At 41.3% G+C, this 27,038-nt stretch overlaps 1 protein-coding gene across 2 annotated transcripts in view; it reads left to right on the forward strand.

The window, feature by feature from the left end:
- Positions 1-17,637: 17,637 nt before the first annotated feature.
- Positions 17,638-27,038, forward strand: part of DSTYK (dual serine/threonine and tyrosine protein kinase) — a 45,750-nt gene continuing 36,349 nt past the window's right edge. Inside the window, exon 1 of one of the 2 annotated variants that reach the window (XM_058540240.1) lies at positions 17,638-17,966. In XM_058540240.1, the coding sequence (XP_058396223.1) occupies positions 17,699-17,966 (268 nt within the window). In that variant the 5' untranslated portion in view covers positions 17,638-17,698. The remainder of the gene's footprint in view (positions 17,967-27,038) is intronic. The other variant, XM_058540238.1, reaches the window with a different exon arrangement.

Consider the following 27,038-nt stretch of genomic DNA (forward strand, 5'->3'; position numbering starts at 1 on the left):
GTGTATCCTAGAAGAGTCTAAGTTGTTAGGAATTTATTTCAGTCAAGCAGTTTTCTAAACTAGGCAGCTCCATTTTTAGAAGATAGGAATTTACGATGGGCTGGGAATGTAAAACCACCTCTTACATCCACTACACAGTATCAGGCACAATGTGGAAACACAAAGCTACAAGCCTTTAGCATTTTCAATGGGGAGGGAAAGGCAGAATGCCAGTGAAAACCGTGGCAGGACTAGACAGAACCAGTAGGGGCACATTCCATGGCACAAGATGTCAGGCAGAGGATCTACTGATCCCTGCCTGACTTGCCCCAGAGAAGTGCATGGGCCTGACAGACCCTGGGCAAGTCTTGGGCGGAAAGCAGTGGCCAGCAAGTGGTGAGCACATGTAGATACGTGTTCATCACCTGACTCTAAGCTGAAGAAAAGCGGAGGGAGATGGTGTGAAGCTTTAAGGAAGCAGAGACCATTATCATTTTGAATTATGCCTCATTTCTATACTAGGTTGAAGTTGGTCTTAAGTTTTTTATATTATCATATACACATAACATGATGGCCAAATTTCCCACTTATGGCCATATTTAGCAGGGTGTAATGCAGGTCAACAAAAAAGTCTCTGATGTGTTTCATGAAATCAGCTAATACCTTACATTCTGTTTTGGAGAGGCAGTGTAGCATAGTGGTTAGGAGCTCAGACTCTGTGGCCAGACTGCTTGGGGACAGATCCTGGCTCTGCTCTCCACTGACCATGGGACTGGGGGCAAATTATCTAACCTCTTTATGCCCCAGGTCCTCATTTGAAAGTGGGGATACTGACAATACCTACCTTAGGGAGTTTGGGGTAATTTTTGTAAGCACTTGGACCTTGCCTGGCATAGAGTGGGGGCCATAGCTATCATCAGAGAGGTCACCCAGTTTCAAAAGGGTTGCACACTCCACTCCCATGGTTGTATCCTTGGGAGTTCAAATGTGTCTCAGCCATTTCTGACTTTCTCTGAGTGTCATATTGTAGAACAAATACGCTACTGCCAAAGAAGTTTGGGTGGAAAGTCTGTGTAGAGACCTGTGTGACCTACAACTGCCAGTTTGAAGCTGATGGAAAATTTTCATTAGCCATAGTAACTTCTTGAGTGCCTAAGATAAATAGAACTTGGAAGTATTTTGACTGATTGAAATTTTGTTTAAAGGACTGGCTCATTCTGTTGTTCTAGGCTTCTTTGGGAAAATATAGGCATACATGTTTTGATGTTCAAGATAAGAAAAATTTGCAGATTTACAAGGCAAGAGATTATATTTTGGATGTAGGAGTAGCATTTTCCATTCTGCTTTGGCACAACTAGTTAATTACATGTAAATAACATGGTCTAGAGGGAAGAACAGTGGTGTTTGTGTTAGAAAATCCACGTAAGAATCTGGTTCTGTCACTCCCTGTGTGTTCTTGGGCAACCATATCACTTACCTTCTCTCACCCTTGGTTTTTCTCATCTATGAATAGGGGCTAATAATATCTATCCTCACATGGGGTTATTGTAGGGATTAATCTAGATAACGCATGTGAAAACACTTAACACATAGTGTGTGCTCAGTAAACCTGAATAAAACAAAAGTAATTCACAAAGTTGGCCAAGCCCCCTGTCTACCACATGAGAAAGGCAGAACTATCCCTCTAAGCTTAATGTTCTTTGTGAAAGGAAATCCCAGTTAGGCTAATGAACGGGGGTGCTCCTGGTAGATTCAAATTTGCTACACCAGTAAGTGTATAAACAAGGAGATTAAAGAACAGGGTTATGGAATCCTGTTTCCTTGTCAACAGCCAGTTCATTTAGCTTTATAAACTGATGAAGCTTTAATTATAAAGGATAATGTGCCAAGAGCAACAGGTAAGCATAGAGTAGGGTTTTTTTTCTTTTTGTAAAAGTAATTAAGTCTGAGAAATGAAAGGCTTTTTTGCCAATAGCACAAGGCTTGTAGATTATCCAAGAAAATTCTGCTTCCTATTCAGTAGGAATTCTTTAAAAAAACATTTTAAACATCAAATGGGTAGGTAGTTGTCAGAGAGTTATTTTAAGATTTAATATACTAAGTAGAGCGCTTTACTTAGAAGGTAAAGTACTCTCTAGAGAGATTGGATATAATAATTTTTATCGCTGTATTTTGATACCAACGTCATTACAAACATTCCTTTGTTAATGTAATTTTCTTCTCTTTCTTTTGGAGATTTCCACTTCCACTCAGGGCTCTCCTTAAAGGAAATTGGGCTCCGTTGGATTAGGCATAAACTATGCAAATAATCATCAGGGAGATTGGCTGGATTGTTGATGACATCACAATCCCACCACCTAAGTACAGGCTTCTCATTGGCTGTTGTAAGAAGCAGGCAGGATCAGCAAGGCTCTGCATCACTCTGAGTTGGAGAAAGCTCTGAGTCTAAACTAAATTTTGTCCTGTTTTTTATTTAAAATGTACTCAGAAGCATTTTCCATATGTTATTGCATTTTTCTATGTTGTTTCATATACTATCACTTAGACATATGTCTATATTACTATATGTCTAACTAAACATTTTAAATGACTGCTTACCATTTATATATCATGGTTTATTTAACCACTATCCACCTTATTCTTACTTAGTTGTTTTAATTCTTGCCTTCAGAAATAAAATTGTAATTACTATATTTACTCAGAAATTGTATATATTATTTCCTGCATAGCATAGAATCTCTGATACCTAACTGGCAATGTTTTAAAGGAATAAACAAACCAAACAGATTGCCACTCTTGTGACCATTTCTCTCACAGCATCCCTAAGACCTGCATGGGAGATTCCAGTGCCTGTTTCATTTCTGGGACTGGTGAAGCTCCTATCTATAGCACAAAAAGCTGGAAGTTCCTCCTTCTCATTTTAGGTAGGATGCATATTCTTCATTCTGGGTGCCTGTTGCTCCTCAGTAATGGAGAAAAGTGGCAATAACCACGGCCATGAACAGAGAAGGCTTGTGAAGCATAAACTTAAACCCTGATTGTACGGCTCTGTGAGAAAGCCTGAGACTGGTAAAATGGCTGCTTTGTGTCCCTTCCCATCTCTATAGGGAATCCATACAAACCTCTGGACAATCTGTTACTTAAAGCTGAAAATGCTAGACCTTAAAAAATGCAAAAGAAAGAAAAGAAAGAGAAAACACCAGCTTTCCTCAGAGGGAATCACCAAAAATAAATTTAACCTCATCACTGTAAACACACAGCCACAACACAAGATAGAATAAGGTATAACAAGAGCAACTTAGAAGGGGAAGAGGAAAGTGACTGAATTGACTTAGTATAAGGAAATAGGAGGCTATCAGATAATGGACTATCTCATACAGAAGATTTTTCGCCCAAACCTCAAGGTAACCACTAAACAAATAATCAAATTAAAACCACATATGATAAACAAAGAGAAAACTAGAAGAATCATAAGACAGAACAACCAAACTGAATTGGCAGTCCAAAACAAATGGGACAAGAAACAAAGGAAATGCAAAAGAACCAGAAAATAAGTGACAAAACAGCAACATCCAACCCTCATATTTCAATAATTACCCTAAATGTAAATGGATTGAACTCTCCAATCAAAAGATACAGAGTGGCAGGATGGATTAAAAAGCAAGACCCAACAATATGCTGCCTTCAGGAAACACATCTTAGCACTAAAGACAAGCACAGGCTCAGAGTGAAAGGATGGAAGACAATACTCCAAGCTAATGGCAAACAAAAGAAAGCAGGTGTTGCCATACTCATATCAGACAAAGTAGACTTCAAGATAAAACAGGTTAAGAAAGACAAAGAAGGGAAATATATAATGATAAAAGGGACACTCCATCAAGAAGACATATCACTTATAAATATATATGCACCCAACATAGGAGCACCAATGTACATAAAACAACTATTAACAAACCTAAAAGGAGAAATCAACAACAACACAATAATAGTAGGGGATCTTAACACCCCACTTACAGCAATGGATAGATCATCCAGACAAAAAGTTAATAAAGAAATATTAGACTTAAATGAAAAACTGGACGAGATGGACCTAGTAGACATATACAGAGCACTCCACCCAAAAACAGCTGACTACACATTCTTCTCAAGCGCGCATGGAACATTCTCTAGGATAGACCATATGTTGGGAAACAAAGCAAGCCTCAATAAATTTAAGAAGATTGAAATCATAACAAGCATCTTTTCAGACCATAAGGCTATGAAACTGGAAATGAACCAGGAAAAAAAAACTGGGAAAGTGACAAAAATGTGGAGATTAAACAACATGCTACTGAACAACCAATGGATCATTGATGAAATTAAAGGAGAAATCAAAAACTATCTGGAAACAAACGAAAATGATAACATGCCATATCAAACCATATGGGACGCAGCAAAAGCGATCCTGAGAGGGAAACTCATAGCGATACAAGCCCACCTTAACAAACAAGAAAAAGCCCTAATAGGCAACCTTAAATTACACCTAACAGAACTAGAAAAAGAAGAACAAACAAAGCCCAAAGCCAGCAGAAGGAGAGAAATAATAAAAATCAGAGCAGAAATAAATGATATTGAGACCAAAAAAACAGTAGAAAGGATTAATGAAACAAAGAGTTGGTTCTTCGAGAAGATAAACAAAATAGACAAACCCTTAGCCAGGCTAACTAAGAAAAAAAGAGAAAAGGCTCAAGTAAATAAAATTAGAAATGAAAGAGGAGAAATTACAACGGATACCATGGAAATACAGAGGATTATAAGAGAATACTATGAGAAATTATATGCCAACAAATTGGACAATCTAGAAGAAATGGATAAATTCTTAGACTTATACAACCTCCCAAAATTGAACCAAGAAGAAATGGAGAATCTGAATAGACCAATCACAAGTAAAGAGATTGAAATAGTAATCAAAAACCTCCCAAAAAATAAAAGTCCAGGACCAGATGGCTTCTCCAGTGAATTTTACCAAACATTCAAAGAAGATTTAATACCCATCCTCCTCAAACTATTCCAAAAAATAGAGGAAGATGGAACACTTCCTGAATCATTCTATGAGGCCAACATCACCCTGATACCGAAACCAGACAAAGACAATACAAAGAAAGAAAATTACAGGCCAATATCGCTGATGAACATTGATGCAAAAATCCTCAACAAAATATTGGCAAACCGAATACAACAATATATTAAAAAGATCATACACCATGATCAAGTGGGATTTATACCAGAGACGCAGGGATGGTTCAACATCCGCAAATCAATCAACGTGATACATCACATCAACAAAACAAAGAATAAAAACCACATGATCGTCTCAATAGACGCAGAGAAGGCATTTGACAAGATACAACATCCATTTATGATAAAAACTCTCAATAAAATGGGAATAGAAGGAAAGTACCTCAACATAATAAAGGCCATATATGACAAACCCACAGCTAACATCATACTCAACGGGGAAAGACTGAAAGCCATTCCTCTGAGAACAGGAACAAGGCAGGGCTGCCCACTCTCACCACTCCTGTTCAACATAGTACTGGAGGTTTTGGCCAGAGCAATTAGGCAAGAAAAAGGAATAAAAGGAATCCAAATAGGTAACGAAGAAGTGAAACTCTCACTATTTGCAGATGACATGATTGTATATATAGAAAACCCTAAAGAATCTGTTGGAAAACTGTTAGAAACAATCAACAACTACAGCAAAGTTGCAGGGTACAAAATCAATCTACAAAAATCAGTTGCATTTCTATATGCTAATAATGAACTAACAGAAAGAGAGCTCAAAAAGATAATACCATTTACAATTGCATCAAAAAGAATAAAATACCTAGGAATAAATCTTACCAAGGAGGTGAAGGACCTATACAATGAGAACTACAAGACATTATTGAGGGAAATCTACGATGACATAAAGAAATGGAAAGATATCCCATGCACGTGGATTGGAAGAATAAACATAGTTAAAATGTCTATATTACCTAAAGCAATCTACAGATTCAATGCAATCCCAATCAGAATCCCAATGACATTCTTCACAGAAATAGAAAAAAGAATACTAAAATTTATATGGGGCAACAAAAGACCCCGAATAGCTAAAGAAATCCTAAAGAAAAAGAACAAAGCAGGAGGCATCACAATTCCTGACTTCAAAACATACTACAAAGCAATAGTAATCAAAACAGCATGGTACTGGTACAAAAACAGACACACAGATCAATGGAACAGAATTGAAAGCCCAGAAATAAAACCACACATATACGGACAGCTAATTTTCGACAAAGGTGCTAAGGACATGCAATGGAGAAAGGAAAGTCTCTTCAATAAATGGTGTTGGGAAAACTGGACAGCCACATGCAAAAGAATGAAAGTGGACCATGTGCTATCGCCATTCACAAAAATTAACTCAAAATGGATCAAAGACCTGAAGGTGAGACCTGAAACTATAAAACTCATAGAAGAAAATATAGGCAACACACTATTTGACATTGGTTTTAAAGGAATCTTTTCGGATGACATGCCTACCCAGACTAGGGAAACTAAAGAAAAAATAAACAAGTGGGACTTTATCAGACTAAAGAGCTTTTATAAGACAAATGAAACCAGAATCAAGATGAACAAACAACCAACCAGCTGGGAGAGAATATTTGCAAAACATACATCTGACAAGGGGTTGATCTCCATAATATATAAAGAACTCACACAATTGAACAACAAAAAAACAAACAACCCGATCAAAAAATGGGCAGAGGAAATGAACAGACACTTCTCCAAGGAAGATATACAGATGGCCAATAGGCACATGAAAAGATGCTCAACATCACTAATCATCAGGGAAATGCAAATCAAAACAACACTAAGATACCACCTCACGCCCGTTAGAATGGCTATAATCACCAAGACAAAAAACAACAAATGTTGGAGAGGATGTGGAGAAACAGGAACCCTCATACACAGCTGGTGGGAATGCAAATTGGTGCAGCCTCTATGGAAAACGGTATGGAGATTCCTCAAAGAATTAAAAATAGAGATGCCCTATGATCCAGCCATCCCACTACTGGGAATCTATCCAATGCACCTGAAATCAACAATCCAAAGAGGCTTATGCACCCCTATGTTCATTGCAGCATTATTCACCATAGCCAAGAAGTGGAAGCAACCTAAGTGTCCCTCGACTGACGATTGGATTAAGAAAATGTGGTATATATATACAATGGAATACTACTCAGCCATAAAAAAAGACAAAATCGTCCCATTTGCAACAACATGGATGGGGCTGGAGCGTATTATGTTAAGTGAAATAAGCCAGAAAGAGAAAGACAAACACTGTATGATCTCACTCATATGTGGAATATAAACCAACACATGGACAGAGAAAACTGGACTGTGGTTACCCGGGAAGTGGGGGTGGGGGGGTGGGCACAAGGGGTGAAGGGAGTCGTATATGGGGTGATGGACAAACAAAAATGTACAACCCAAAATTTCACAATGTTAGAAACCATTAAAATATCAATAAAAAAAATGCAAAAGAAAGAAAAGAAAGAGAAAACACCAGCTTTCCTCAGAGGGAATCAATTGTGTTATTTTACATCTGAAGATAAATATCTCTGGCAGTTCCATCTATTATTCTATTTGGTACTTTTAGATGTAATAATAAGAGCAAGCAGCTACTGTTCAGAGAGAACCACAGGTGTTAGGCATTTTGCTAGGAGCCTTGTGAACACTCTTACTTAATCCGCACAACAGCTCTGCAAGGTAAGTGTTACTCCCACTCTACAAAGGAGAGACCAGAGAGATTATAGCACTTTCATAGGCCTGAGATCTGCACTCTGCTCTGACTCCTAACCTAAAACCCTAATAGCTCACCCTTTCATAACTGTAATTCTGAAGCACTCTTGTGGTAAAGATTTTATCAATGAATATTAGTCTACAGCTAGATATATCTACAGTCATTCAAATATATTTATGAAACATATATCACACACAAACGCTTTCCAAGATGCTTGTGGAAGATAGAGAACAATAAAGACAAAGTCCCTGCCCTTGGACTTGAAGTCCAGTTGGGGAAATGAGACACAAATGAATCGTAAAACAACAACACAAGAATGAAATGGTTACGTCTGTCAACACTCGGAGAAGGAGACAATTAAGTACCACAGTCCAGAGAAGAGAGAGATCTCCGTGAGGGATTAAGATGACTCTAAGGAAGAAGTATTCACACACATTCATCCATATCAGGAGTGTTAAAAGGATAAAATGTTGCTTTAGGATGATTGTAAAGCCTTTAAGTAGGTAAGAACTATCTAAATCATCTTGAATATAGAATTACTCAATGTTTGGATCTTTTAATTTTACATCTGCGTGTTACAGAGTTTTATGGCATATTAATGATGGGGAAAACATTTTATTCTTTTTATTTTCTGAGACCATAGGGCAGTGTTTCCCAAAGTATGGTTCATGGATTTACCAGCAACATAAATCACCTTGGAATTTAGTTACACATGCAGATTCCTGGACCCCATCCCAAACTGATGGAAACAAAATTTCCAGGGGTGGAGCCTGAAAATCTGCACTTTAAACAAGTATCCAAGGTGATTCTTATGCACATTGAAGTTTGAGAACCACTGATGTAGGGGAAGACTTGGTTGATCACTTTTATTGATAAATTTGTGAAATTTTTTTTTTTTGTGAGGAAGATCAGCCCTGAGCTAACATCGGTGCTAATCCTCCTCTTTTTGCTGAGGAAGACTGGCTCTGAGCTAACATCTATTGCCAATCCTCCTCCTTTTTTTTCCCTCAAAGCCCCAGTAGATAGTTGTATGTCATAGTTGCACATCCTTCTAGTTGCTGTATGTGGGACGCAGCCTCAGCATGGCCGGAGAAGTGGTGCGTGGGTGCGCGCCCGAGATCCGAACCTGGGCTGCCAGTAGCAGAGCGCGCTCACTTAACCACTAAGCCATGGGGCGGGCACAGATTTGTGAATTAATAATAGCTCCTATTTATTGAGTACTTACTATATGCCTGGCAAACACATTTAGTCTGTAAGACAAACTTTGTAGGTAAGTATCATAATCTCCATTTTACAGTCGAAGAAACTAAGGCTCAAAGAGAATTAAAAACTTGCCCGAGGTCACCTGGCTAGAAAGAGCTAACCAAACCAGTTCTGCTTGCCTTCACTGTCTCTACTTCTCCCACAATGCCTCCTGCGCTGTTGTCTCAGCATTGAGGGTCTATTTTGTGCCATATAATTTCCATCTAAACCTTTCAACACCCCCAAATGGTGCTCTTGCCATGTAATCTTACTAACTAGTTAACTAAGTAGATAACTTGGTTATCTAACTAAGATTCAGAGATATTAATATTTATCTCAAAATTACCTTCCACCAGTTGGAACAGAGCATTCTTATTCTAGTATGACTTTTCCTCACTCTTACTTCCTCCTGACTGTTCCTAAAACCTTTTTCAGCTCTGACTGTTGGGACTTCCTTTCCTTGGTGTAGTTTATCCCAACCCTTCTGCACCTAGTTTGGAATGGCAAACCATGAGTTGAAGTCTAGGCTTCGTTTCTAACAGCCACACCTTTTCCCGACACAGGAATGGAGAGCCATGGTCTGAATCAAGAGGGAAAATCTTCTGCTGATCTTGTGACTGCAAAGAGAAAAAGACAACTTAATCAAGGAAGCCTCTCCCATGTGAGATCTCATTCTGGAGTTTGCATACTTATGTCATAAATCATTTTCAAGGAGTCTTATATGGCCCTGGGGCATAGCCAAGAAGACGGAGAGACAAAGGGCTGTTTTCACTGGGGGATCCACCAAGACTTGCCTTATACCTCTCACAGTGTGCGGTAAAAGAAGATAGTACTCTCTTTCAAGATGTTATGACACAGCACAATTCAGTGATGTACAGCAAGAGCCATAGAAATGTCTGTGGCGTTCACCCAGTAATACCCTCCTAGGAAATACCCTCCTAGGAAATACTTCAAAAGAAGAAAACAAGCAACAACACAACAAAAAATGTTTATAACAAGGAAAAATCTGAAACAACCTCAATGCCCAAGAATAGGGAGTGGAATGAGTAACAATGGCATAACAATATGATGGAATGTTAAGCTGCTGTTAAACGAGATACATACGATAAGTACGTAGAAACACGAAAAGCCTTCTTTAAATAATATAAAATTAAAGCATTAGAATGTAAAATTGTGTTGAGCTAGAATAAGGGCTTTAGGGTCCAATAAACCTGTGTTATTAGCTGTATAGACTTAGACAGATCACTTAGCCTGCGTCTCAATTCCCTTGTCTATAAAATAGGGATAAAAATATATCTTTCTAGGGTTGTTGTAAGAATTAAAGATGACATAAACTATATGGATAAAATTTGGATAAACCATGGATAAAGATGGGAAGGGAGTGCTACGAAACAATCGTTTTATGCTAGGATATGGGACAATTGAAAATTTTATTTGAAATGAATTTATTTTTATCATGTTTTAAATTTAATATAGTTTTTCCCTTTATTCCTCCACACCCTTAAACAATTTAATACCCCCTATGCAGGAGATGTGTGCCCATGTCATCTGGAAACTTGCCTAAATGGATCACTAAGCTCTATTTTGGGAAGGCTCCTAAATCAGTGCTTCCGAAATCAGCTCTAGGAGCCCCGAACACTGACACGGGAAGGCGGCTCAGCTAGGTTCCAGGGCCTATTTTCCAAGCACTTAGAGGTTTTCGTGATGCTTGCTAGGTAGAGCTCCCTCTCTCCTCTACAATGTGGGGATGGGGAATGTTCTCATGACCAGGATGTCTTCCATCCACCTTTGCTTCAGAATCCTAACCCTTACGTCGGTTAAACCCCCTCGCTTCAGACCTAGATTTATGAGGAAAGGGGTAGGCAGGAGGATAATATGAAAGAAATATGTTCTTTCAGCTAAAATGTATTAAGCACACTCTTTGTTTCAGGCATTGCGTTTGGCATGTATGGACGGATACATACTAAGTCAGCTGGAATGTTTTAGAACTCAGGCTTCACAGTCTTCTAGAAAACCTCTACAAAGATAATGTTGACATAGAAAAGGGTATTGGTAGATTTTCATCTATCCGTCTTCCTCCTCCAGGATCAGCCCAGAGAGATAAAAATATGACCTGTTGCAAGGTTTTATGCTGGGCAGGAAAGGAAATTAACCAAAAATGAGTTCCACTGAAACGTTAGGCAACATAGTGGAGAAAGGATCAAAAACATTCAGATCTGGAAAGGCAATGTCAATCTTCTAATCTTACTAATGAGAAACGAATTGTGGCAAAACTATGTTCAGGGCTTCTTCTGAAAAGTTTTGGGTCAGTTAACACTATAAAATTTCTGGAAACCTTGTTCTTCTACTTGGCAGTAAAACAAAGATTACCTCTATTTGGGGTTATACCAAATTCCTTTATTGATTGCTTTTCCCTCCCCATGCTCTGCATCCTAGCAGCCAGGGATGCCACTGATGAAATATTCAGCATTGGAACGATACTTGATGTATAATTGAATAGAATGCATTTAGCGGTTCAGCTTTACAGACCTTTAATCTTCAAGTTAATAAACGTTCATGTAGAGAATCTCATAAACAAAAACAAATAAAATATTCTTGGAAATACTATCCTCCTTGGAAAAATACATAATCCCGAATGTGAGTAATTACTGTAGATAGGAAAGAAAACATTTATCAAGCATTTCTATGTGCCAGGCAAGGTACTATCTGCTTTACACATTATGTCATTTAATCCTTACAACCCTGTGAGGTAGGTATTATTAGCTCCACTACACAGATAAAGTAACTGAGGCTCCAAGAAGTTAAGTTATTTGCTCAAGATCACAAAGTAAGTAGCAGCACAGCTAGGACTGGAACTCAGTTCAGATTGTCTCTCACTCCCATGCTTTTCCCTGAATTTTTACAGGATTTCATTTCCAAAGCACTTTCACTTACGATGGCTCATTCCATCCTCCCAACAACACAGTGATATTGAGCACAGTCATAGGATTCTCTCTTTCAACAGAAGTCACAGAGCCAGGATTAGAACCTAGGTTTACAGCAATCATCGTCACCTCAGTTAGCTTTTATTAAGTGCCTTCTATGTGTTAGGCTCTGTGTTAAGCATTTTATACTATTTGTTCCCATTTTAATCCTTATAATAACCTTATGAAGTGGGCACTATTATTATCCCATTTGATGGATGAGAAAACTAAGACTCAGAAAAACCAAGATGGGCCGGCCCCGTGGCTTGGCGGTTAAGTGCGCGCGCTCCGCTGCTGGCGGCCCGGGTTCGGATCCCGGGCGAGCACTGACGCGCCGCTTCTCCGGCCATGCTGAGGCCGTGTCCCACATACAGCAACTAGAATGGATGTGCAACTACGACATACAACTGTCTACCGGGGCTTTGGGGGAAAAATAAATAAATAAAATTAAAAAAAAAAAAGAAAAACCAAGATTATACAGTAGCAAGTCAGGATGAGAATTCATGTTTGTAATAATGATAATACAATTGATAAAAAGCACCTGCTATGTATTGAGTGCTTATCATGTGTCAGATACTGCTTTTTAAAAAATTTTTTATTTTGATATAATTTGAGATTTACAATTGGCATTGCTCTTTTAATGCTCACTCTAACCCAATGAGGAAGGTACTATTATCCCCATTTTACAGATGAGGAACTAACACTTAGAGAAAATAAGTAATGTTTCCAAGGGCATACAAACTGGAAGGGGTAGAGCTAGCTTGAACGCAGGTCTCTTTGACTCCAAGACCTTAACTATGAGGCTTTGCTGACACCTGTTCTGTCTCCATACACCCTTGCTACCCAAAGCGTGGTCCACAGAACAGCAGCATTGGCATCACCCGGGAGCTTGTTATAAATGTGAACCCCAAGCCCCACTCCAGACCTACTGATTCAGAAGTGTATTTTAACAAGATGCCTACATGATTCTTGTGCACACTGAAGTTTGTGAAGCACTGCTCTGCAACACTCCCAGCAATATACAGAATCAGCAGAGAAGAGAGCAAGATTGTCTAGAACAGGGATTCTCAAACATGTTCCCTTGGAAATCAGTTTTGAGCGGGAAGAAGGTATATTCTGCTGCTAAACCTGATAATGGTGATCTTTTCCCCATTCACAGAACAAATTAAGTTAGTGAATTGTATTTTCTCATCTTTTCTTTCATAATTTTTCCTCTCTTCTTTGGAGCCAAATATTACTTGCCTATTAGTAACGTTAGAAGATGATAACAATTGAACAGTCGTGAAGAAATACCTATTGAAAACTCAGATACGTTTAATTGTTTGTCGTATTTTTTCTTTAATTGGTGGGTTTTTGTTTTTTTTTTTTGCTGAGGAAGATTCACCCTGAGCTAACATCTGTTGCCAATATCCCTCTAATTTGAATGTGGGTTGCCGCCACAGCATTGCCACGAGTGGTATAGGTCCGTGCCCAGGAACTGTACTCAGGCTGGAGATGCAGAGCATGCTGAACTTAACCACTAGGCCACCGGGGCTGGCCCTAATTTGTGGGTTTTTTAATTCTTGGATTTGTGATTGTGATTTTGTGTTGCAAAATAGAGAATAGACATACTTTCTGTTAGTAACTTGTTCCTAATTCACATGGCAGAATTAAATGCTAATGTCTTCTGGTGTTCCACAAAAAGCACCTGATTCCCACCTACGTGACCACGAAGATCAAGGCTTCCGAATCTCTCTAGAAATCATCTAACGAAGAGGAACTTGTCATAGAAAAGTAAAGTCAGAAAGACTAATATTTCTCATCTATCCTTCTTCCTCCAATGAAGATCAACATTAATAGATACAAATATAACCAGTAGGTTATATTTGTGTGTATATATATAGATTTACATAATTTTAAAGTATTTTTTTTCCATTTTTAAGGTATCAATAGTCACTTACATCTGAGAATGAATAAGTTTATCAGATCTTTCCTGAAAGTAGGTTTTTTACAGCGAGAGTGAGGGCGAGCACAAGAAGGCACTGAGCTTCAGCCAGAGCAGCAGGCCAGGCAACACAGCAGGGAAATGGGGCCTGTGGAAGACGCAGTGCAACCCCTTCACAGTCTGGCTGTGTGGGCCTCAGCAGGCTGGGAGCCAGGGACTAAGGTGAATGGGTCCAGGCCTCAGTGACAGACAGACATCTAGATAGTAGAAATATGAATGCTTTTGATGTTCTCCTCTGTGCTTTCCTGAATATTCAAAAATGTCTACAGTGAACCTTCATTCACTCAACAAATCTCTAAGAGCACTCACTAAGTGGCCGGCACTGTTCTAGGTGCTGGAGATACCGCAGTGAACAAGCCAGACAACAATCTCTGTTCTGATGTCAGTATCTTTGGGCCTTTCCTCTTGGGCTGGTCAGATACCTTGAAGAAGACACTTCAGGTTTCTTCTCTGGTGGGTAAACATCTGGTAGCCAGACATCTAGGAACTGAATGGTGGAAGAGGGCTGGGAACGTAGCATCCAATATCCATAAATTCACTTAGTCTCCCTGTTTATAACGAGACCTCCTCTTCAGCCCTCTCTGGAGAGTAAATGCTTCAGTCTTCCTTTTTTTTGGGGGGGGGAGGAACACTTGAAGAAGGGAGGGTGACCTGGGGATCTAACTGCTCTTAAACAGCTTTCAAAATCCTCGGTTTACTCCCTGCCCAGGGTATAGCCTGTACCTGGCAGCGCTATTGTCCTATACCTCCATGGGAGGCAGTAGGGGGATTCCCAAGACTTGAGGGATTCTGCAGATAAATCGGTGGGGGGGTCTCAGATTTTCCCACTTTGGGTTTAGGATTCAAGTTCCCCAGGCTCGTAACTTAGTTAACACTTGCCCATTTTCTTTCCAGCGTCTACTTTTGTTTTTGCTACTTGCTCCTCTCATTATTGTGGGTTTATGCTTTTAAAAATCCCATTACTGTCATTTTAGTGGTGTTCTAGGAGGGAACAAAAGTAGATCTGTGTGTTCATCTTCATTAACTGTTTAACTCTCATCACTTTCAGGAAACACTTTCCTATACTAACTTAAATCCTCTCTTGTTACCATTCAAGCCGTTATTTCCCCCCATTTGTCTTCAAAATTAGAGATTTGAATAAAATATGTATTTTTACTTGTAGGCAATTGTGATTTAGGAGGAGTTCACTGTCATTCACATCCTTTAAAATTTTAAATAGTAGGAGACAAATTATTGCTTTCCTCAGCAGATCAAAAATCAAGATGAGACATACTCACACACGTTCAAAATTATGTATGTAGCAGTTTTGTTACTGCAGCATTGTTTGTGATCCCAAAAGACTGCAAAAAACCTAAAGGTCCATCAACAGAGGACTTGTTAAATAAAGCATGCCAATCTCTATGGTACCACATTATACAGTTAAAAAGAATGAGGCAGATCTCTATATTCTGGTGTGGAAGAGTCTGTCAGGGCAGAATTGAGTAAGTGTAGTATGATATCATTTGTGTTTAAAAATACATATCTATCTAGTATCTATATCTGTAACAGTGGTTATCTTCTGGGAGGGGAACTGGGTGACTGGGAGACAGGGAGTAGAAAGAAGACTTAGTTTTCCCGTCTATATCCTTTGCACCATTTGAATTTTATACCATAGTCTTATATTACTTATTTCAAAAATAAATACAGGGTCCCACCCGGTGGTGTAGCGGTTGAGTTCGCACTCTCCACTTTAGAGGCCCGGGGTTCACAGGTTCGAATCCTGGGTGTGGACCCACGCACCGCTCATCAAACTATGCTGTGGCAGTGTCCCACAAAACAGAGGAAGATGAGCACAGATGTTAGCTCAGAGGCAATCTTCCTTAGCAAAAAGAGGAAGATTGGCAATAGATGTTAGTTCAGGGCCCATCTTCCTCACAAAAACAACAACAAAAAAACCAAACAAACCCCCCCCACAAAGTACTACTGAATAGTTTTTTAAAAGGATGAGCTCCATGACCTTTACCTGACATAATGCCCTTCCTGATTGCTTCCACCTATCCAAATTCTACTCTTTCAAGATACAAATTAATTCTCAATTCCTTTTCTGGACAACTCAGCCCAAGTACTCTCTCTTCTGATCTCCTTTGCTAGAAATTATCATGTGTGGCAAATCAACACACATGGCTTTGTTACAGCACTTCTCCTTTTTAAAAATAGTATCAACCATCTTGTATTAAACTTTCCATTTTGTCTTTTCATTTCTGTTTTATTGAGCCTTTTAGGAGATGCATGGGGGTCTTGCAAAGATGAGGAGCAGCCAGTGGAGAATATGTGAGCAAGTAAAAGGGAGGGAAGTAAAGGAGAAGGAACTTGAGGCTCCCTCCTTACCTTACCGGCCACCTTCACACACACTAAGCAGAGATTCATGTGAACCAGTGACCCCTTTTTATAAAATGCTAAAAGCCTCTGGAAAGGTAAAGTCTTCACATTTTACACTGAATTAACCCAATTATCATGACATCACTTAGCTAACAGCACTTGCACTCAAGGGATGAGAGGCTGGGAGACAGAAGCGAACATTCTGAAGCAAGCCTCACACAAATTTTAGAGCTGAATGGGCTTAAAAATAACTACTCTGAACCCTTACTTCACAGGTTCCAAGGCAAGGCACTGGGAGAGTTCAGACTCAAACTCAAGTCTTCTCTTAAATTCAGTTGAGGAACTCCCACTATCCAGCTGTCGGAGAAGAGGTCTGGCCTGGGTGAAAGATGGGGTCTTTCCACAGCAAGAAAGACAGGAGGGCTCTGTGGCTGGAGAAGAGGGGGAGAGACAGCAGGAGGTGAGAAAGAGGTGGTTGTCAAGTTCTGTCTCCTCTGTAACTGTGTCCAGGGCTCCGCGACAGTCTGTGTCAATAAACGTCTCCTATATTGGCAGAAGCCAAGTTAAGATCATCAGAACTGGTATGGAAGGCTACAAACCTCAACTTCCCCTTACCCAGCTCGGTCTCTCCACGTCAAGAAACCAAATGAACTTCAGTTTAAAGCTCTTTAACGACACTTTCACATCCCTTTTTCCACACCTGGAGAAGGAAAGTCGGAAAAGGAGGATGCGATACAAACATGAGGGTTTTCCCTATTTCCAGGGCATTTTCAGCCGGTTCTCCAGTGTCTACTGTGTCCGAAAAGTGAGAGTCATTTAGCGTAGCCATGGAGATACCGCTGGTCTCAGTATTGTTTCCTTCCTTTTCTTTGCTGTTAAAATCTTTCGCTCTGATTTCGGTAAGGCACCCCACTTCTGCTGGCGTCTGGATTCTGCAGCTCCTCTTTCTCCTCAGGGACGCTTACGTAGGGAGTAGGAACGCGTTTTCACGTGAGGAGAGCGTGTAAGTACACGCTGAGGTGAGGTTTATACCCAAGGTGGACGAGTCCCATCCAGTGTCCGGTTTGGGAGTTCGGCCCCAGCCCGGACCACAAGTCCCAGGAGACCCCGCGGTGACGGCGCGCTCCACCGATCCTTCCCTCGATCTCTGGACAGTGGGGATAAAGGTTCCGCTCGCGGCGCACTGCGGTTGGTTTGTTTTCAGCGGCGGTGACGGAGGCTGGGAGTGCAAGGACCGCAGGCGGGGGCTTCGGGGGCAGATTCCTCCTCCCTTAAGCCTGGGGGCGGGGAGGAGGGAAGCCGGCCAGCGGGCCGGACCGCGCCGCGGAGACCGAGCAGGCTGAGGAGATGGAGGGCGACGGGGTGCCGTGGGGCGGCGAGCCGGTGTCGGGCCCCGGCGGCGGCGGCGGCGGCGGGATGACCCGCGAGCTGTGCCGGGGTCTCGGGCGCTACCGCCGCTACCTGGGACGGCTGCGGCAGAACCTGCGCGACACGCAGAGCTTCTTCCGCGACCTCGAGTGCTCCCGCGGCCACGGCTGTTCCTCCGCCCCCGCGAGCGCCGGCGGGCCCGAGCGCGGCCCTGCCAGCGATGTCGCCGAGCCCGGACTGCAGGCGGGTAAGGAGGCGGCGCGCGGCGCGGGCTAGAGAGGCGCCCCCGGGGGACCGCGCCCGGCCCTGCAGAGCGGCGGGGCGAGGCGCGTGGGAGAGGGGCCGCGGCCGGGCCGCCGTGGGAGGGCGTCCCCGGGCGGGGAGGGGAGCGGGGGCCGGCCTGTGCGCGGGCGGAGCGCGGGGCTTAACCCGAGGGGGAAGCTTGCTCTGAGTGAGGGGTGGGCCGCTGTCGGCAGAGCCCCGCTTTAGGGATGGAGGAACGGAGCAGGGGCAGCAGACGGGGTGCCCCAGGAGCCGGAGGAGGCCCGGGAACTGGGGCGGACTGAACGTGGGTCTGTTGTGCGTGTGTGTGTTTGGTTATATACGGAAATGTTTTTACACCAGTCATGAAGCAGCTCTGTGAGAAGTAAAGAGTATACTCTAAATGGGGCTAGGGTCGCTAAAGGAAGTGATAGCCGATGGGTGCCAGGGAGTTTCCAGAGATGCTGCTTATGCTTATGGTGAAGAAGTTAGAGAGGGAAGGGATCGTTTTTTTGGTCCTGAGACTTCTTGACATGATTCTCTCTGGGATGTGCTAGAGGCCCTAAAGCACTTAAAATCGTGCGGGGTCTTTGATCTTTCCTAATTTCTTGCTTCCTTTTAAACTGCTATAGGTGGGGAACTGGCGGGTTTGTTAACTACTGCGTCTAATTAGGAAATAAACTAGATTGGAAGGGAGAAGAGACTGGCATCCCATGTAGACAGATGCCTTGGGGACAACATAGCAGAGACGTTGGTGTGTTTAATTTAGTGATTCTCAAACTTAAGTGTGTATGAAAATCAAATTAAAATGTAAAATATTTCAGGCTGTGTCACAGGTAGATAGAGTAGGCCTAGTGGGTGGGTCCACAGACTCGAAACATACAATGTCCCTGGGCATTCTGATGCAAGTGGTTTGCAGACACACTTTCAGAAACACAAATTTAGATGCTGGTAGCAAATTTGAAGGTGAGGCTCAGAAAGGAATGAATTGTTAAGCTCTTCAGATTTTGTGAGTTGGGCCCTATATTTCCAAAGTTGCATGTTTAATATCCTAAATTTATCTGAGACTCCGAAAATGGTGATAAAAATAAGATAGTGTCATTCTGATATGATCCTGAATGATACTATTACATTTTGTTGGCCTGGATGTAAATAAAAAAGCTTTTATTTTATCATGAGATGAATGGGAGGAGGGGGATGACTAGCTTTTCTGAAGTTGTGGTTTTGGCATCTTATGCTCAGAGATTTGCTGTCTGAAAATGGACCTATAGAGGGGACTGATTTCTGTGAGGCTGTTGGAAGACAACTGGGGTAATGTTTTCAGAGAGGAGCCCCAGAATGTGTACTTTCACCCTCTCCCTTAGCAGTGCTTTCCCTGCTCAGAAGTTTTTCTCATAGCTTATCTAAAGAAGCCCTCTATTGCTCTTGTTTTGTAACAATTATTTATTTTGAATTACTACTGAAAAAAAATCAGAGCGTAGATTCACCTCAGAGAGATGGAGGTTTTCAAGGCACCTTGGTTGTCTCTTGATTCTTTAAGAGCCAACTTAAGAGATACAAACATACCTTTGTATTTTGCCTCATGGCTTTTCTAGTTGACTGCGTCATGAACTAATCTTTGCACATTTAACTCTCTTCACCCTCTGGAGTCTGTCCGTCCAAAGTAAAAACCAAGGGAGGGTTCAGATGACAGGACTGGGAGCAATTTGATTTTGTTCCATAAAATGCTTACATTCTTTTCAGTGTGGAGAGTTTTATCTTTGGAAGTGAAAATGGGCATCAGGGCGGATGAGTAAGGTCGAACTTCCTATGTATGTTTTGGGGATGCTCTTTTCCCGGCTGTTTAGGTAATCATGTTAGAAAGTAGAAACCACTCCTAAAAAGACAACGAGCTCTTTATTCTCCCCTTTTACAGGCTATCTTTGCAAGGTCAAGTTCATTCGGAGACGCTCTCAACTTTCTTATATGAATGTTGGTTTCTGATTAATAGGAACTTGGGATGTTAAGAGAAGGAACACTCAATTCTTAACCTGACAAAGGTGAAGGTTTTAATCATCATTTCAGAATGGAAGTGTGCTTCTAGGTTGGGTGTAGTATATAGTATTTGAGAACTGAATATCAGGGATTAACTCTACATTTTTATTTTTTCACTTTTAACCAGAAAGGAAATGGGAAGGACCCCAAAATAATGCTTCCTTCTTAATTTTGAGTTTTATATTCAGTAGGGGCAGTTAGAGAGGATATAATGTATATGACGTTTTAGAGGTTCAAGAGTAGGGGGACTAGAACTCTAAAATGAGAGTAGCTTGGCCTATACAAAGAAAACTGAATTATAAGTGAAATTTCCTTGATTCCGTTCCTCCTCTGCTGTCCCAATCATCGAAATTCTTTTCACTTAACTATAGGGGATGAAAGCCCGTCTATCTGTTTATTTTCCTTTGCCAGAGGGTTCAGAAGTAAGGAGATAAAGGCTTTGAGCACTTCTGAAGAAAGGCAGAATGGAGTATTACAAAGTAGCAGAGGGAAAAGTATTTTTCTTGTTTTATGATCCAGCAGAGTTCCTAGCTGTTGCAGTGTCTCATAAACCTCTCAATTTTAAGAAATTGGAATGACTCAAATGTGTCTAGTTGGAACACTCTAGACTATGCTGCTTTCCTTCAGTGCTGGGTCCAACCCCTTACTATCTCAGTGACCTTGGGCAGATCACAGCTGTGCTGTGCGAGTTTCCTCATCAGGAAATGGGGATTATAATAACAGTGCTTGCCTGTAGGGTTGTTGGGAGTTAATATAGGGACGCGTTTAGAACAGTGCCTGGTAAGGTACTGTGTAAGTATTAGCTGTTATTATTCAGTAAACATTTGAGTGCCTGGTATGGGGGATAAAGAGTCGAAGACATTGGCCTTGGCCTTGGATTAGTGGAGATCAGTCTTTCCCTTCTATACTTTTCTCCTGAGAAAGAAAAAAAAATTATAATTATCATCATCACAGTACACCTATTTGTTTATGTTGGATGAGGGATGAAAAGGACTAGGAAGACCTGAACTTGGTCTTCTAGAAAGGCATAATCTAATCTCAACCATATACATATGCAACACATAAAGCAGGAAAAGGGCAGAAAGCTAAGGTATGGTTAGAGTATAGGCATTTTATGTGAGTTATAATTCTTAGATTTTTGTAGCTCTTTGCTTTTGGTTAGAAGACAGCTTAGTTCCTCCAACAGTCTTTACCCTCTTTTTGTCACACCTAGTATATAAATTGGTTGCCAGAATTAAAAAGGGAGGAAAAGTACTAGTACATTTATTTAAAATGGACATTTTTCTTGGACTTTTTAGAAATTTGTATGGATAATAAAGTTTAAGTGGCAGAGTGACATTTGGGGAAGGGCTGGAAAGTTGGGAGAGAAGGTTCTTTACAGCCTGGTTTCATGTAGCTGCCATCTTCATGGGGATGACGGGGGCAGAATTTGGGGTTGTGGGGTGAAACAGCAAGAGGCTGGGGTGGTTGTGCTCTCTGGTTGCTTGCCGTGATCTGTTTAGAAGAGCTGCCTGTGCTTTTCAACATAAGCTCAGCAGAGATAATGCTATGATTGTGGTTCTTATTTATTACTTTTATTACCCTAGATGAACAAAACCCCATTTTCCCAAGTATATCTAAAACTTTCACTTTCTCTCTCAATTTTCTTCCCATATGGAAGCTGCGTGTAGTGGTCAAAAGCAAGCACAAGTGTTTGAATCAGACCTGGGTTCCTGTTCTAGTTCAGCCTCTTATTAACTGTGTGACTTGGGGCAAATTACTTAACCTACTTGAATCTTGGTTTCTTCATATGTAAAATGGGAGTGATACAAAATGCAGCATATTATATGGTTCCATCTATAGGAAATGTCCAGAATAGGCAAATTCATAAAGAAAGAAAGTAGATTACTGATTGCCAGGGGATGGGGAGAGAGGAAAATGAGGAGTGACTGCTGATGGTTACAGGGTTTCTTTTTGGGGAGTGAAAATGTTCTGGAATTAGATAGTGGTGTTGGTTGTACAACTTTGTGAATATACTAAAAAAAATTTTGTACACTTTAAAAGGGTGAATTTTATGATGTGAATTATATCTCAATAAATAAAATAGGAGTGATAATGTTTACTTCACAAAGTTGTTGTGACGTTACAATAAAGCACTTAGCACAGGCATACAGTTAGTGCTGAATATATTTGGCCGTTTGAGTGTGTGTATGTAGTTGGTGAACATAGATTAGGAAGTTGGAACGTGGTAGGCTGGGGGAAGACTAAGAGGAGTAGAAAGGTGGAATGTGGGACAGAACAGTTTTGAACTGGAGCCAGATTCAGGCCCAGGTCTCTAGGCTCCCAGTCCAGTTCTGCTAATGTGACTCCTCCCTTGTTCTTTTCTGACCTGGCCGTGGGAATATAAAATGCACCCTGTCAGTGGAGAGATTTGTTATAAGTGAGTCATAACTCAGGCTCCATAGCTTGCCATGGAACCATCATTTACTTCAGTGGGAGACTTTATCCAGTTGAGTTTAATGTGACACTACCCGCTCAAGCCTCTTATTCCAATTGCCAGTCCATGTGGTTTAGGGCACCAGGCCCCTCTTTCCTGGTCTTGCTACCTCCAGCTCTGTGGGAGGAACTCTGGGAGGAAGTGGCCTCCTCAAACTCTGTGGCTCTTTGGACCCTTCCCATTTACAGCCTTTCCCCTTCCTAATCTTCCTTCCCTAGGATAATGTTTCCCATGGCTTAGAGCAGCCTGCTATTAAAAAGGCTTGGATAATTCTGCCGGCTTGTAAAAGAAAAGACATTATTACCTTTAAGTTTATTATCATTTGCAGTATGTTTAGTTTAGTCTTAAAAGTCATTACTGATTTCAATATGGTTAGTTCTTCAGCCTTGCAGGTAGTTTTTAAAGAAAGCAGGATTTAAATAGAAACCCAGTCTGGTCTTTACATTTCGTTTTGCTCTGTCTCCTTTCCCAGCATCTCCTTTCTTGTCTTCATGCTTCTGTTCTCTGTCTCACCAACTTAAGAATCTTCCTGCAATAAATGTAGTTCTCAAAAACAATCTTTTGAAAATAAAACCTCAAAAAACATGTTATTGAAGTAAAGTATAAGGTGAATTGCACTTTATACCTATTGTTCAATTCCTATAGGCTCTGGGTGTACAGATCATGGTTTTATTTATTTAGGTATTTGTATGATAGCTGTGGATATAATGGTCTTATCCCACTTACTAGATTGTGAACACCTGAGGGTAAAGACTGCTTTACTCATCTTTGTATCTCCTGCAATTTCCTGCAAGTGCTTTGTACATAATAGGCAAATATTTGTTAAATTATTTCCGTGGCTGGCAGATATTGGAATGATGTTTTGAAATTAAATGCAGTTTAATTTCCACTTCAGAAGGGCGTTTCCACCCCCCATAGAAGATAGGGACTTTTGTAGATTTGCCCACATTCTACTATCTGGGCCTCTAAAAAAGAACAGTGATATGCATTTGATAGACGACTGATGAGGCTGGAACTGCATTCTGTGCAAGTATCCCAAAGAAGGATTTTCGTGTCCCAAAGAATAGTTACATGCAATACCGGTATACCAGAGCTCCACCGTGATGTGGGAAGTAACTACTTAATATTCATTGACTTGGCAAACCTTTATTAATGCCTGACTCTGTACTGGGCACAGGACACACAATGGTGAACAATGTCCAACTGACTGATATTATTAATTCCAAGTTGATGTTATGAAAGAAAGAAGGATTCATGTTTCGTCATGTTCGCCCTAGAGGATTTTCTGCAGATTGTTTACCTACTTAACCATTAGCTGTCTTTGAGGGTGTGGGGATAAGGCATATGGGAAGTTGTAAGATTAGATGGCATTGATAAAAACTGGAGTTGAGATGCTTTACTGACTTTCTGACAGAGTACAGGAAGATTAGTCCCAATCTGCCTTTGATGGAGTAACTATAATTGTGTGTATGGTTCATAAGCAGAATGCGTTCATGAAGATTATTTTTTTTAATAAATTTTTTGTTTATTGCAGTAACATTGGTTTATAACATTGTAAAAATTTCAGGTGTACATCATTGTACTTCAATTTCTGCATGGACTACATCATGTTCACTACCAAAATACTAATTACAACCCATCACCACACATGTGCCGAATTATCATGAAGATTATTGTTAGAGCGTCTTTCATCTCCCTGTGTTTCTCAGAGGGTACTCACAGAGAAGCCAGTATGAAGAGTATGAGGTGTGTGGGTGCCTGTGGTTTTTTCCTAACAGTTTTAAGACCTAAGTTAAATTTGCTCCTTACTTCTTTTAGGAAAACAGTTCACCTCCAGGGATGATGGGTTTTGCTTCCTATGTGGTCCAGGGAATCTGAATAGCGTCATTCATAACAAGAGTATAAAGGGTGAGTCCGTGTGGAAGAGGCAGTTCTTCTTCCTTGACTCTCAAAGGTCTGATTGGGGTCCCCTGTAGGATTTCCAGGCTAAGTATAGGCCACCCCATGCTTGGAAATTGATTCAGTTCTTTGCCAAATAGGGAGTTTGGTAATCTTGGGGGTCCTGGGACTTGACATCTGAACAGAGGAGAAGAGATGTAGCAGTGGTTGAGATATGTGTCCCCTTCCTTAGAGTTGTAAATCAGCCTCTCTTAGAAAGTGCCCTTATAAAGAACATTCTTCCCAAGTCCAAACCAAAACCCTCTGGAGGAAAGTTAGTCGGAGCCCAAGGCCTCATCAGTATCCCCTGTGGGCACAGTTGAGGTGCCGTCTTGTGCAGTGCCTTCTGTCTCCTTCAGCAGGCACTGTGCATGGTGTAGGTGTATTTCCCAGCCTTGGCCATGGGCTGTGGGAGCCTTTTCACCACGGCTCTCTTTGGAGGCGGGCTTTACAATGGACTTCTGCTCCCCGGGGTGCTGGTCTGTGGGCAGGAACCTGAGGAGTAGGATGGAGGATTGTTTTGCTTTTCCCTTGTCTAACTAATAATGCATCACAACGATCCCAAAGAATGATGGTAGGTTATGCATTCATAAAAGTCTTTGATTAAAAAAAACCTCACACTTTTTAAAAAATGTTTTCGTCCCTTTTACTCAGATGTAAAAAATGGTTTAACTTTAGCTTCATCACATTGAGAGCGTTAGTGCCTTGTTTGTGCCAGACAGATTTTAGTTTAGTGTTTTTTACCCTTTCCAGTCTGTGTAATGGGGAGAGAATTACATTTCCCAAGATTTTTTTTTTTTTTTTTGTGAGATCAGCCCTGTGCTAACATCCGCCAGTCTTCCTCTTTTTTAGCTGAGGAAGACTGGCCCTGGGCTAACATCCATGCCCATCTTCCTCCACTTTATATGGGGCGCCGCCACAGCGTGGCTTGCCAAGTGGTGTGTCGGTGTGCGCCTGGGATCTGAACCGGCGAACCTCGGGCCGCCGCAGCGGTGCATGCTCACTTAACCGCTTGTGCCACCAGATCGGCCCCGCCCAAGATTTTTTTTAATCAAGCCAAACTTTCTGGAGCAAAGACTTAAGGCCCTGTCATAAATCAGCTATATTACAAGACTAATTTGAATAAAAGCTCTCTCTTTATTCAAATTAGAGGGACAGTGACTGGATATGGAGTTTACCTTTTAGGAATCTTCTGTACAACATACTCTACCTTAACTTGTAATATCATGGGGATATGTAGGTGCAAGGTGGAGTGTGGGGAAAACAGCTAGTAGGAGAAAAGTTGTTCTTACTGTTTTGGCATACAAGAACCCCACTAGGAAACCTACTTCACTTTCTCCTAATCGAACAATTGGCCTGCTCTGCTGGCTCTGGTTCACTGGAGAGAAATGGAGATGTTCCACTGCTCCCACTTGGAAAAGTGGTTTGTTAGTACCTGATGAAGAGGACGCCTGTTCTCCAGAAGAAGTGGAGATGTGTTCCCAACTGCTGAGTAGTCAGAAGGGGCTGCTGCAGGCAGTGCGAGGTCAAGCTCCTTCTGGTGTCTTCCTGTCCAATGAAGTGGACAGTCATAGGTAACTTGTATCAGCGTGTGCTGCCCTGGAGCATGATCTTTGTCTGTACTGCTTAGCTTGGAGGATTTGAGTTCTAAATCTGATCCTGAACTACATACTTAGATGAGTGCCTTGAACTCCCCAGACTCCAAACTGGCAACAGGAAACTATTCCAGGAAGATTGAGTAGACAGAAGGTAATGTGCAGGGCAAAAGTGGGGACAGCTAAGAAACTGTTACTGTTTAAAGTCTGTTATTACTGTATTTGATGTATTTTTTATCTGCTTTTTTTTTTTCTTGTCAAGGAAAATTCTGTCTCTTGATCTCTTTCCTCTGAGATCCAGAACTGGATACACTAGGATGCCTTTTGGCTCATTTTAAAAAAGTTACTTGGAAATAATTTCAGACTCACATAAATGTTGCCAGAGAAGTACAAAGAACTCTCATACCTGCTTCATGCAGTCCCCAGGTGTTAACATTTTATTGTGTTTGCTCCAGTCTCTCTCCCTCTCCCTCATCTACTCCTTCTCCAAACCTTTTGAAAGCAAACTCTAGATAGGTTGTCTTATCCCCTCTAAACACTCCAGTGTGCATTTCTCCCAAACAAGGACATGCTTCTACATATCAGTGTACAACTCCCCAAATCAGGAAATTAACATTGATTCAGTGCTACCGTCCAGTCCACAGACCCCATTCAGGTTTTGCCAACTGTCCCAGTGATGTCTCTGTTTCTTTTTGATCCCGGATCCTATGTAGGAACACAGGTTGCATTTAGTTGTCATGTCTCTTCTGACTCCCTTAGTGTGGATTGGTTCCTCGGTCTTTCCCTGGCATTTATGTCTTTGACAGGTTCAAAGAGTAGGCCTTACATTCTGTAGGATGGCCCTCAACCTGGATCTGTCTATTGGTTTCTCACGACTAGACTCGGGTCATGTGTTCTTAGCAGGACTAGGCACAGCAGTGATGTGATGTGCATCACATCGGAGTACATGAGGTCAGCCCACCCCGCCCCTGGAGATTTAAGCTCGATCACTGGTCATGTTGGTGTCCTCTACTTT

Source organism: Diceros bicornis, chromosome 4, assembly GCF_020826845.1.
Source record: "Diceros bicornis minor isolate mBicDic1 chromosome 4, mDicBic1.mat.cur, whole genome shotgun sequence".
Classification (NCBI taxonomy): Eukaryota; Metazoa; Chordata; class Mammalia; order Perissodactyla; family Rhinocerotidae; genus Diceros; species Diceros bicornis.